Source organism: Miniopterus schreibersii, assembly GCF_964146895.1.
Source record: "Miniopterus schreibersii genome assembly, chromosome: 9".
NCBI lineage: Eukaryota > Metazoa > Chordata > Mammalia > Chiroptera > Miniopteridae > Miniopterus > Miniopterus schreibersii.
This window is the reverse complement of record NC_138118.1, coordinates 62,683,195-62,697,067: the sequence shown is the minus strand read 5'-3', so window position 1 is coordinate 62,697,067 and position 13,873 is coordinate 62,683,195. Positions and strand designations below refer to the sequence as shown.

At 39.8% G+C, this 13,873-nt stretch overlaps 1 protein-coding gene across 1 annotated transcript in view; it reads left to right on the top strand.

Annotated features, from left to right (window-relative positions):
• COL28A1 (collagen type XXVIII alpha 1 chain) overlaps nt 1-13,873 on the top strand; it is a 139,362-nt gene that overhangs the window by 89,101 nt on the left and 36,388 nt on the right. Inside the window, exon 27 of the mRNA XM_081147142.1 lies at nt 613-681. Coding sequence (XP_081003268.1) covers nt 613-681 — 69 coding nt within the window. The remainder of the gene's footprint in view (nt 1-612; nt 682-13,873) is intronic.

Sequence of the window (13,873 nt, the reverse complement as noted above, 5' to 3'; positions counted from 1 at the left end):
TAATTAATATGTGCTAGAGATCTCCAAGGAGAGGCACATACCGTGGTGTAGAACATTTTCCAATCTCCTTTGGCCACAGAAGCTTTTCCTCAGGAAATAGAGGGTTCACTTATGCTGTAAGGAATACATACTGGGAAGTCATGTACTTTTTGCTTCATTTACATATTTTCTTAAAAATTCAACACTGATCCACATTAATATCCACTGAATCTCTAACTGCAACCCTGGTGAATTAGCACTGCACGTTGAAATGGAGCAATAGATGGAAAGCCACACAGAACTGTGTGCGAGTGGTCCTCACACCCCTGGTGTCTAGGGGTTGGTGGTAGGGCAGCTGAAAGGAGCCCAAGCTGATGAGGCTACTGGCCAACACTTGGCATACATCAAGCAGCTTTGCCTCAAGTCTTTATGTATATTTGGATCATATGAAAGAGTTTTGCAAAGGATTCTGTGACTTAAAAATGTTGCTTTATATAAAATATGATGTAGCTTTTGGGCAGCGTGGAGGAAGGTCATGATCAGACTGAAGTAAGAACAAAGCCAAGAGCAATAATACACTGTTTCTCCCTAAATCTCCTTACACTTGTCTGATTTCTCTCCATCTTCCAACAGGGTGATATGGGGCAGAAAGGCTTGCCTGGCATCCCCGGCCCCCCTGGCTATGGGTTACAAGGAATTAAAGTAAGTGAACATGATTGTGCTAGAGTCACATCTCAATCCACTAGGGTGACGGACAAAAGAGGTTGTGGACAATATCAAATGTGACTATTATGAAATGAATTTAATATAAGCTTAGCCATTAAAATTGCATCCAGTATTTAAAGACACCATGCAGCAGTGTAAAAATCACGTAAGTACATCATCTCATGAATGCTAAACATAAATTGCTTGGTGAAAAATTTAACTGTTGCAGTGATTGGCTGTGCTGCTGCTGTGGCATCCCTGGTCCTGGGAAACCCTGAAAACATGACAGGCTCACTTTCTTGGGCACCACAGCAGCCTCCTGTCATTCCTATACAGTCCCCCTGTGGCCCAGATGACCCAATGTGCTACAGAGGACTTCCAGCTCCTGAAGGCCTCAGTTCTTTTTCTCAACCACAAATGTCTATTAATTGCATGGATGAATATGGGACTATAGCTCTTTGGTCTTAAAGTGGCTTTGGTGTTTCACATTCACAGCATAGGCCAGGAGGTTATATGATGACATCATCTTAACCCCCTGTGAGCCTCCAGCACTGACCTTTCCCCTAGGTATGGACTCTAGATATGCCAGTAATTCCCCAGATTAAGTCAGAAGGGGGAAGGGATGGGGCTGGGTCTTGAGAGAGTTACTTACTATGTCAATTAGCCCTTGAGGGGCCAGCCCTTACAAGGGGCCAGGAGGGATATAATGAGAGAATGGGCCATTCGGGTTAAAAAGCCAAGTATGGGGACAGACAGAAATCTTCATTTCTACTCAGGAATCATTCTAGTTCCCCTCTCTCCATCTTTAAGTCAGTTCCAGTGTTCTGATCAGCCCTGCCATTCCCATAGGATTTTTTCTTTTTTTTTTAAGGGAATCAGAGGTCCTTATAAATATAAGATTCCTGGTGACCCTCCATGACTTGAGGAATCTGAGATTCATTTGTGGACTGAGAGTATCACTCCTGCTATGCCTAATCCCTTTAATCATTAAAAGAATGAATTCCTATACCACTGGCTTCCATTCTTTGTTGAGGCCTGAACATGATTGATCCCCTCCTGGCTGAGGGAACTCTCCTTGTGGGCAAAGGATGGCTTGAGTAACATTTCGAGCCTAGTCGGTTTAGTATCAGTGTGAAAAAAATTAGTTTCGATGACATGCTGGGGGAATTAGGTGAACACTATGCGGCACAAATCTTAGCGTTTCCACAGCTAACAAATAGTGATGACTGCAGTTGTCCCATGGTCACAGAACTAACAAATTAACCACTGAGACATATGGGGCCCAGAAATGGAGGGAAACTCAGGCCAAATGACCTCTCATCTATCTGTATTCTGACTTCAAAGGTGTAATGGAAAGAGATTGAGCTTTAGAGCCACTCAGACCTTTGCCGGGATATTTCTACTTGTGTAAGCTTGGACAAATCATTTATCTTTGTCGAACCTCAGCTTACTCATCTTTAAAATGGGGATAAAATGGGGATAACAAAGCCCATTTACAAGGTGTTGTAAGATGAAATTGTGCAAACTGCCTGGAACACGGTAGTGGCTACTCATCTAGAGCTAGGGCTATGGAGTCAACAGATTTGAATCAGTGGCTTCCTGAGGACTGCATCTCTGCCTCACTTTCCACGTCTGAGTGAGGGGGTAATGACAGTACTGTGGTATTTCCTAAAGCTGTTGTAAAGCATAAATGTAATTCAATGAGACAGTATGTATAATGCACTTAGCACAGGCTCGGCCCATGGCTACACGTGCAGGAAATGTTGTCGTTCCTCGCATTACTAGTCTTTCCTGTTTCTCTCCCTTTTCTGCTAGTACTTCTTGTATTTTCCAAAATGAAGGTCTAGAACTCTGACCTTCAAGTGATTTAATGATCTAAAACATAAAATATTGGTTGCATTGATTGTGTAGGCATGGCTTCGGTTCCCAAAAGGACCCCAACACATATAACGGCTCAAACGCAGGAGAGGCTGCTGCTCACGTAACAGGCCATGTGGGTGTTCCTGGTTGGTGGTCAATTTTCTTCCACATAGAATTTCAAAGAATCTCATCTTCCATTTATGTTTCCTCTATCTGCTGGGCGTCTTTACCACTTACAGCCAGCAGGCAGAAAGAGAGAGTGGGGAAGAGGCACACTCCTACTTAAACGTCTCGGCCAAGAGGAGACAGACATCACCTCTGACCACATTGTATTGGCAAGAGCTAGTCTCATGGAAAGGGGGTCTAGCTGTGTGCCCAGGAAGAAGGGAACCAGAGGTTTGGTAAAGAGCTGGCATCTCCTGCCACAAATAATTTAACCTACTTCTAGGTAAGATGAAAAAGCTATTTGTTGTTCTGAAGTATGTCTATGGTTTCAGGAGAGAAAGGGAAACGAGAGTGGTCTCCATGGCAACTTCCAAGGTGCCTTGTCTCTCTCCTGATTTTGTGGGGCACAGTCACCTGTGTGTACAAGGACAGGGTTCAGCCCTATCATTTCTTTTATCCTATCTTAAAAAGAAAACCTTAGAGCCTTGATAGCTTCTTATTTATTTCAAGCAGCGTTAGGAGCACCATGGGTGATTTAGAAACTGTTTGGAGTAAACAGGCTGAGTCCCAGATAAAGAACTGGACAAGGCTTGGGGTTCAGTGGGACCAGGAAATTTTCATTTCTGCCTATGACAAAGCCAGGGTCAGAGGATGAGGGACACCTGAAACCTGGTAGAGAGCTGTGGTTGAAAGGCTAGGGGGAGATACGTGTGACATCAGAGGAGGGAGGCAGAGCTGGCGGGAAGAGCCCGATGGTGATGCTGGGAAACAAAAAGGACCCACAATGAGGCTCCTGTGGGGAATTAGGGAGGGTGGGATCCTCGGGGATGACTTGGGATGCCAGTGGCATTGGAGACCAGCAGGGGTGTGGAGGTGAGTGGGATGGTGAGTCCAGCTTACAGGGCCCAGCAAAGGGACAGCCAGGATGAAAATGGCTTCTCCCACCAAAGTGCTCTGATTAGAAATTCAGGGAAGAGCCTTGGAGATTCTTGGCTCAGTGTTTAGGGTGAATATCACTTCCCAGGAAGACTTTGTGTTTGTTTCAGCTGTGTCAGAGTAGCTGTGGTTCTGTAAACTCCAAGCGCTCTTTTTACTGAATCAGGTATTTTCCCCACTTTCTGGTGTCCCGTCACCAGAAAGAGTGAAACTTGAGAGAATGTCAACATACTGTGTTGGGGTCTCATGGGAAGCCTGCATGGAAAACTGTCCCCCTTAAGGTCCAAACAGAAATGATTTATTCACTGAAATGAGGCTGACCTGAGGGGGAAAGAATCCCATTTATAAAACCTCAAGGGTAAGTTCAGTATACCCAAAGTCGCAAATACCTGTGGAAAGGTTAAGAGGTATCGGCATTAGGAAATTTTCTAGTTTCCTAAACTTATATCCATGCGCATGATGTTGTTTACAAGGGGAGCAATAAACTCACATTTTAATATGACGACTTTCTGGTGTTTCAATTAAAAATTTTCTTCCCCTCCTGTCTGTAAACAAACTAACAGCAGCAAAAACAGAAAACAAAACCAACCATGGTAATAGTATGTTCACTGCATTCAACCTGAACGCACCTTAGAAATTAAATTGAAACAGTAGGAATATGGTCTATATTAATAGCATAATAGACTGTACATGTGCTTATGCCAGAAACCATCTTTGAATTAACGTCTAATACTTCTTCTGTTATAATATTCAAATTCCCACAATGATTTCTCTACATAGAAAGGAGTTGTTGGAACCACACAGGAGGTTTACACTCTAAAAGAGTTTGATGTTTTGGGATTATAGTTGCCAAAATGCCTGTGGTGGAGAGGGCTGAGACTAAAGGTTAATCCTGATTATCGAAGTCCACAAACCTAGTTTCAAACATTGAAGGCCTCACCCATGTTATTATAACCTTTATTATTTTTAAACCGGATGAAAAATACTGATATGGGTTATGAACCAAAGCCAGAAGCCCTGAGCCCACAGGATTCTCTATAAAGGTTGTAGACATCAGGGAAAGTTTGTGTTAATTAACTGGGGCTGGCTCTGAGGCCATGCGCATTACTCAATTATTGGTTCACACTCTCATTTTCCTCCTGGGCCAAGTGGCTTTCATTCCTTCCAGCCATTTAGGAAAAAGGATTTTTGTGTGTGTTTGATTTTTAAATTCTGAAGGTGAATCTGAGAACATGATAGGGCATTTTCCTCTGTCAATCTCATTATTAAATTTTCCTTTTTAGTAGCCAACTCCCCAGATCAGAACTGGAACGGGAACTCTGGGCTCTCAGTTCGGTGGGGCTGCACTCATCATTACCAGCTTTTATTTATTGTCTCTTTACAATGAACAAGGCCTTATGCAATGGCTAGTGACCCTCACAGAAATCTGCTTGACTTCTACCATGCTCCTTACACTGTCAGGAACCTGAAAGGTAAAATTAATTCCTCAATCATTTTTTCCAAAGTAAATATTGAATCCTGCCCAAGGTTTACTATGGTTTCCCCAGTTCCAAAAGAAAAGTCAAAAGGACCGAAGACTTGTTAACAAAGACAATGTCCAACATCATGTGCTGATGCTGGATATTTTAAAAAATAAGTAGATAAAAAGACATTATCACCAAAAGTAAGAAAATGATATGAAATGTTTTATTTAAGCAGTTATGTACTGAAAGTGTTCATCATGCTTAACAGTACGTAACTGACAACTGTGGTAAGCATGCTGACATTTTAAATTGTTCTGACTTTTCCTCTCCCCTTTTTCCTTCATATCTTCCTCTCTCCCTCACTGCCTACTATCCGCCCACTCATATCTAATATATAAAGACATAAATACTATATATTTATTCCTTTTCATTCTTGTAACAGATATTGTCCATATAAAGCCAAGTTGAGTGAAGGACGTAGATAAATTCCTCTTAGATCCTGCTACCCTCTTTATGGCATTTCCCATGAATGTCACTGTTGAAAGTTTATAAAAGGTATTTTATCTTTTCGCACCCATCAGTGCTTGGTTAGAAGTAAGTTCCTGGTATAGATTTTCCCTTTCTCCTTTCGGCTCTGAGGTACCTTTACTACTCAGAGCTTGGAGCCCGGGGACAGCAGCAGGGCCACGGCACATTCTCTAAGTCTCATGCATCATCCTATTCGAGCCTTGCCAGCCTGTGAAGCGGGCTGTAGGGAAACTAAGGCACAGAGATGTTAAGTAAGTCTAAAAGGTCACTCGCAGCTACTCCTCCACGCAGCCTCCCTGCGGAGATTAGCTGTTGGGCAGTAAACAAAGTCAGGGCGGACGTCAGAAAGGGGGAAATGATCAGCTTGAGACTTTCAAAAGGAAATGCCACGCAACATTTAGATTTGCATGTTGGAATTAAAACGTGGCCCTTCAAGATGAGAGACCTATGCAGCGAGGTCTTTTTTTTTCCTGATAATCTAAATTTTTTAAAAGAAAGAAGTATGAAAGAGCACTTCTTTTGCCCTGAGCGCGGCGCTGTCAGAAGGCAGGGGTTGCACCCAGCGACCTTTTGAAATCCCTTGGCAGGCACAGGACAGGAATGACAGCCGGCTCTGGGCTGGCGTGTGCGGCTGCCGGGTGATCGCTGTGCCCGCACCATTCAGAGGCACGTCGGGTCCCTTCTGGTTTGCTGGCTGCAGAACACGCTCTTATGTCCTTCAGACCTCTGAGACAAGCCCATGAGTAGCCAGCTCATCTGTTTTTATTGCTTTTACACATTTCCTAAGACCTTTCCAATTATTGAATTTTTATTATCAGTACCTAGCTGCAGATATGACTTCTCATTTTAAATATAAGAAGTGATGGGAAATGAGGGAAGTGACCTGTCTAAGGTCACTCGGAAAATCCCTAACAAAGCAAAGCTTATGCAGTTTTCTGGGTAGTTTTTGGCTCAAACGGACAGGCTGTGTTAAAGATAGCCCCAGAATAATTTTTCTTTCATTCTGTGAAAAATTCTTCAATCAGAAATTCTTCAGAAATGCTGCTCACATTATCAGGGTGGGAACCATAGGCCCAGCTGGTGTGCATTCTGCCCTGTAGGGAAAAGCCAAACAGTGAGGAGAGGAGCCAAGAGTGTGGCACTGGAGAGACACAGGCGGAAAAATCATCTGCCTCGGAGACAGAGAGAGGGAATTAGGAGGAAAAACGAGAAAGGCGAATGAAAGAAAGAATAGGAAATTGGTTACAATGACTTTTTAAAGACGCTGTAGTTAGTAATGCTTTTTTCCTTACACCCTTCTATTATCTGTAATTAATGTAGTTACTGTCTTTTGGTTAAATTTTACTGTTTTTCTATACTCTACCTTTTCTTCTGCCTTTCTGTGTCCTTTTATTTTACACGTTTCCTTCAAACAACGTGTATTTGGGTTTTTAAAACTCCAGTCTGATAATGTTTGCCTTTTGCCAGGAGCATTTAGTTTATTTACTTTCATTGTAATTAGTAAACTTTAAAGTTTTATCTATCCTTCAATTTGGGGCTATTTGTCCCACTTGTTTTATGTTCCTTTTTAAAAAGATTTCTTACCCTTTTTAAGATTAATTTTTAACTATTGCATTTTCCCCCTTGGTAGTCTGGAATCTAAACATTATTATCACTCTTTTTTCAACATTTACTCTGAAACATACTCACATTTACCTCACGAAATACCCATATCAACTTTCTGGTTACTATCGTAGCTCAGAACACTTTAATTCCACTTACCCCCTACCCAATATTGTTATTGTTGTTTTATATTTTAATTAAGTTTCAATCCCTCAAAACATTTTTACACAATTATTGCTTATTTAGATTTATCTGCATGGTTTCCATTCTCTCCTTTATTCCATCTTGTCCCTCAGACTGGACCCACTCTTCCTCTGCTGACTTGGATTCTTCAGAATTTCCTTTGGTAAAGATCTACCAGAGTAGCCTCTGCTCATTTTTATTCCCCTGAAACTATATTTCTTTCTCTTTAATATCTTCTTAAAAGATATTTTTCTAAGTATAGAATCTAGCTACAAGATTTCCCTGTCATTTGCCCTCTCTTGTTGCCCTCGAGAAGTTATCTGTTTAGCTACTTGGGTGATAATTTTTCTTTTTCTCTGGTATTTAAGGCTTTCTCTTTTTATTTGGTGTTATGCAGTTTCACTATGACACATTTAGATGTAAATTTTGTTTTATTTATCCTGCTTAAAATTTGTTAGAATGCCTGATTTTGTGGACCAGTATTTTTAATTGTTTCTGGGAAACTTTCTCCCTTATCTTTTCAATAAGTAACCAGAAGCAATCTGCTTCACACCCTGTCTGTCTTCCCAGAACTGCAATTAGTTAAACCTTTTTATTGTTTCCTCCTATATAATCAGTCCTTCCATATTTTCACTCTTATCTTTCTGAGTCACAACATCTCAAAGATTTTTCTAGTCTGTTTTCCAGTTTGCTAAATCTTTTTTCAGTTGTTTTGAATTTGTTGTTTAATCAGTCCATTAAATTTTAGCTACAATTATATTTTTTATTTTTAGATGTTCTATTTGAGATTTTAAAGTCCACAGTCATTCTATATAGAGTATTTTTCTAGAAAAAAAAATTCAGACCATATCCCTTCCTTGATTAAAAAGCTTCTAAAGTCTTCCTATAATATTTAAAAAATTAAAAGAAAGAAAAAAAAAGAGAGAGAGAGAAAGCTCTAAAGGCTGCAGATGCTGCCCACCTCTCTGACTTTATCTTGCATCTCTCTTTATCTCACACAATACAATCAGGCACAATGATTTTCTTTCTGTTTTTCAAAAACAAAGTTCATTCCTTCTGTAGGGCCTTTGCGCTATTGTTTCTCCCATTTTAGAGAGACCAACCTAACCACATTATCCCATCCCTACCCAGTTCTCAATCATTCCATAATACTGTCCTGATTTATTGTTTTCATAGCACTATCACCATATGAAAATATTTGTTTCTTTGTTTACTTGTTTATTATGTCTTTTCCCTGTAAAAAACAAACAAAAATAGTTTGTTTCCTTTATCCATCTCTAATTTCCTAGCATCTAGCAGAGTGTCTGACATATAGTAGGCATTTAACACATATTTAATAAATGAACAACGTAGTAAGTAATTGAATGAATGTATGGAGGTTGGTGAATGGTCAAGTTCCACCTGTAACCATATTGTCAACCCAAAAAATGATTAATTTGAATAGGCTTTAATTCAATAAACTAGTATTAAATTCTGTCATTAAGAGAACTCTAAACTTGTGAAATGATCATTTTTTTTTCTAAATTTTTGTGTTTGATAGTGGGTGTGCCGTACTCTCATAGATTGTTCACTTGGTTGACCTACAGGTCTCAGAAGTGCTGGATCTGGCTTTCTTGAAAGTATATCTTTGTGATGATGTATTGCCACAATACACCAGGATCACAATGAATGCTATAAAAGTAAATGTACTTGTTTGACATATAAAAACCGGGGGGAGGGGGTGGTTCTTTTATATTCTCAGTGGATTCTGCCTAGTGATAATCAGAGGATATATACAAAAATTCTTAAATGAACTGATCTAGGTCTTACTTTTAAAGACTCATATCAATAGATTAAAACAGTCACAGGAATGTAAATTACAACAGAGGGAATATAGTAAAAAATATTGTAATAATTATGTATAGTGCTAGGTGGTACTTGTCTTAATGGGGGTATCACTTCATAAGTTATATAAATGTCTAACCACTAGGCTGTACACCAGAAACTAATATAATATTGAATGTCAACTGTAATTGAAAAATTAATAAAATTAAAATAAATAAAGACCTAAGGGGAAGGAAACATAATCCATCATTGCAATCACCAGACTAGCCAATCATTATGCAATATCATTACACGTTCCATGACCCTCTTAATTTAATAATTAGAATAGAAATAATTGAGAGACCCAGTGCTATCCAGTGGTTAGATTTTCACAACTTTGTGGTTTTAACCAGGAAGCTTAATCCTTGGAAACAGACAGGTTTTCTTGTGAGTTCATATCTGTAGAGATGACAATTAAAGAGTAGAACTAACACATGATCAATTCCTATTCATTGCTGTAAAGACGGTGAGCTTTTATAAGACTTTTCTTTGGCGTGTGCAATTATACCTTTAAATAACTCTTAAATTTCAAAGCGGAAAACAGATTTTAATCTATTACAATATTAGTCTTCTGCAAGTTCTCCAACTGGTTTCTGTTGGTTTTAAAATGAAATCTGATGAGTCAATAGATCCCATTGTGATTATTATGCCAGTTTTATAAAGAAATAAATCTTCCATAGACCTCAATCTTTCCTTCCTTCTTTAATTACCTTACTGTGGTGATTTCATACAGTAAACACATTTGTTTTCTTGCTGCATATATAACTTAAAAAATAGTGCACACAGACTTTTTGACAGGATTGTCATGAGTAATGTTAATATGTCCTTTGATATAGAATCTCTTTTTGTTCTGCCTGTAAGTAAAAGAAGTTTATATACAGGTTTTTAAATCAGATCTTCTTTCTGCTCAAAATTAAGGATACTGACCCCAATATTCAGTCCTAGCTAGTTATACAAAATTTTATTTTGGCAATTCATTCAATATGTATTTAATGAGCATATGTAAACATGCTAGACTCTGTTCTAGGTGCTTGGGATGTATCATGAGCAAAAGAGACAAAGATTTCTGTCTTTATGGGAATTGCATTCTATTGGCAATAAATATAATAAATAAGTTATATGTTTGAAGATGAAAATTGCTATGGCCAAAAGGAGAGCAGGGTAAGGGTGTGATGAAGTTTTAAGTGGGATGGCCTCATGAGACGATGACATTTGAGCAGAGACCTGAAGGAGCTGAGGGAGCAACCCTTGTGGATTTCCAAGGGAAGGACGGTCCAGATAGAGCTCATGCAAAAGCCATTTGATAGCAGGAGGATGCCTGGCACATGCAAAGAAGGACCAAGAGACTTGGGAGGCTGCAGATGAGGTCAGGGAAATAACAGCAGTGAGGTTGGAAGAGGGCTGGTTCAGGTATAGCCATATAGGGCCTTGTAAGGACTTTGGCTTTTACTCAGAGTAAGGTGGAGAGCTATTTAAAAAAAAAAAAGTCTTTATTGATTTCAGAGAGGGGAAGTGAGAGGGAGAGAGAGAGAGAGAAACATCAATGATGAGTCATTGATCGGCTGCCTCCTGCACGCCCCCTACTGGGGATCGGGTGCCCTGACCGGGAATCGAACCGTGATCTCCTGGATCATAGGTCAATGATGATCAACTGCTGAGCCACGCCGGCCAGGCTGGCTGACTTTTTAAAAGAATAACTATGACTGGTGGGCTGAGAACAGACTGTAGCAGAACCAGGGTTGAGAATAAGGAGGCTATTCAGGAATCGAGGCAATTACAAATGGCATTTGAGGATCTAAGTTTTATAAACTAGTTCACATAAATTTAACTCCCTAGGAAAGGATTTATATTTAGTGACCAGTGTCTGAAAACAGAAATATGTAACAGAAAACACTCTGACAAAACTGATGCCAGATACATAAATCTGATTGCACATCTACCAACTGAATTTTAAGCTATTGAACCATACTGAGCTATACTTTATATCCTGACTGTGGCACACAAATAAAAAATCCTAACCGTAGAAACAGTTTTCATTATGCATTTGGAGAAAACAAAGGTGGAATTTTCCTCTCTCCTTTTCCTCTCTTCTCCTCTCTCTTCGATCTATGATAATTATATGTTGAGACATTATAGGTGAAATTGTGTGGTTTAGGACATGCATACATGACAGAAATACCACTTGTTATTACCTGACTTCCTGCCAAAGTCCAGCAAAAGTCTGCTTTCTATTGGCCATTAGAAAACTTTCTGGTATGAACTTCTTAATAAACTAAACCCTCATCCATAGTAAAGATGTGGATGTAAATATATTTCAGGAAATCCATTTGACGATTTTAAAAACCTTTGTATATTTTCATGCCAAGAAAATACATCTAAAGGATCTTCTTTCTCTTTAAAAATTTTTTAAAAATGTATCTTTACTGTTGAAATTATTACAGATGTCCCCCTTTTCCCCCCATTGATCCCCTCAAGTGTACCCAAAGAGATCAGCTTCAAAAATTAGCAAGTCTCCATTTGATCTGGACACCCACTTTTATGTTTTCCTAACCCCTCAGTTCTCAATGATCCAGTTATATGGAAAGTCTCTCAGTTTCCTGTGAAAGCCATGTTTCCTGACACTGGTGCTTTAGCCTATGCTGTTCCCTCTTCTTGGAGAAATCCCTTTCACCCTCCCACTTCAACAGGCTCCCTCTTACTCATATGTCAGGGCTTGTATTAGGTAGGTTTCCTCCAGAAACCTTCCCTGTCTCCTTAAACCCGTGTTTCCTTGTGTTTTCATGGCACACTGTGTAATAACCCCTATCATGGATCTTTTCACATTATATTGTAAGTGCTTGTTTTCTTGTCTAAACACAGATGATGTAAGATTAGTGAGATTAGCAGATGTCTTGTGTTTATTTTTTGTTTCCTGAGCACTTAACACAGGGCATGTATTAGGTATCCAATAAAATTTTAATGAGTTCTGTCTGTAGCCTTCCTCAATATTTATTATCTTGCCTGTCTCCCAGAGCATTCATTCAACAAATATTAGTCAGCAACTGCCATGTGCCAGGTACGGTGCCAAGTGCTAGGGATAGAAGTTATTACAGTGGCTAAGTCACCTATACATGGAGATTAGATTCTACACAGTTTCCATTTGTATTCCCTAATACCCACTTAGTAAAAAACAGTCAAAACATACAGTAGAGGAGTAGAAATTAGGGACCTGTGGATTGGGTCTATTGGCTCTTTACCTTAACAGATGATGTCTTTATTTAATATTTTCACTTGATATTTATTTCATTCAGAGTGAAAGCTAACTCTCCACAGTCTGATTATCTAAACGTTTGTATAAAGCAATTTGCTTCCAGTCTGAGACATCTGCTACATGCATTCTCTCACACGCCATCTGAGCAGTGGGACGTCTATGTGTTGAAAGTGTTGGATGAAATGGTGTATCTCACGGAACTGGGAACTAATAAGACTGAGTTCCTATATCACACATCAGCATTATCCCATTCCTTCTGAGCCGTAGGAGATGTGTATTTATAATTTACCACTTCTCATTGCATAAGAGAATGTCATTGCAACCAGCCTTGACAAGAATGAAGAAACTGTCCTCAAGTTTAATCCTGGTTGCTTTGCTGATGAAATCAGGAACTGGAACTAAATAACATCAGCCAATGTCGAAAACTCTTTCCCAGATTATCCAGCTGTATTGATGGTAGATTCTAAAGTATGAATTAAGTAGGGCTGGGGAATGTCTGGTCTGCAGGCCGTATATGGCCCAAGAAATCATTTGGTCTGACCCTGCCAAGGCAACCTCTAAGAGCCTTTTTCATAGCTAATTTTTAAGTTGATAATTTTGTACGGCTTGCAAATGATTTTATAAATATCCAACTGGCTCTTGGCAGAAAAAAGGTTTCCCACCCCTGAATTAAAGGAACAAAAGACTCAGGGCAACTCTTGTCCCATTGGGAGAATCCCTTTACCACCTGCTTTTGCTTCCTTTGTCGAAAATGCTCCCTCATTGGCCATGTTCACTCTGGCCACAGGGTGTCCTTCTTCACTCTGCATTCCTAGCTTTGGCCTTTCCATGCTGCATGTGAAAAGGTGGGATAGAAGCTCAGGCAGTGGGTAGGAGGGATTTGGGTGATTCTTAATTCGGGATTTGGGATATGAGCCCACGGCTAGCATACTCGAGGAGTGCAGTGAGTCATGAGGTGAGAGGGCTTTGTACAGAGAAGTAACCTGGCATAAATCATGTTCTAAAAGGATGGTTCTGGCAGCAATGTAGCAAGTAGGCTCGGGGGGTACAAAGACAAATAAAAAGTTGAGATAGAAAGCTATTGCCGAAGCGCAGATGAGAGATGGTGATGGTTTAGCCCAGGGTGGTAATGGCAGAAATGGTAAGGGGTGGTTGGATTCTGGATTGGATGTGGGGTGTAAGATGAAGGAGTTAAGATGCCTAAGATTTTTGGCCTAAAGAACTGGGAGGATAGAGTTGCCATTTCCTGAGATGGGAGAGTCTATAGGAAAATGGAGCTGGGTAGATGTGCTAGAAATCAGTATACATAATCCGAAATTTATAGTTGGACATGTAAAGC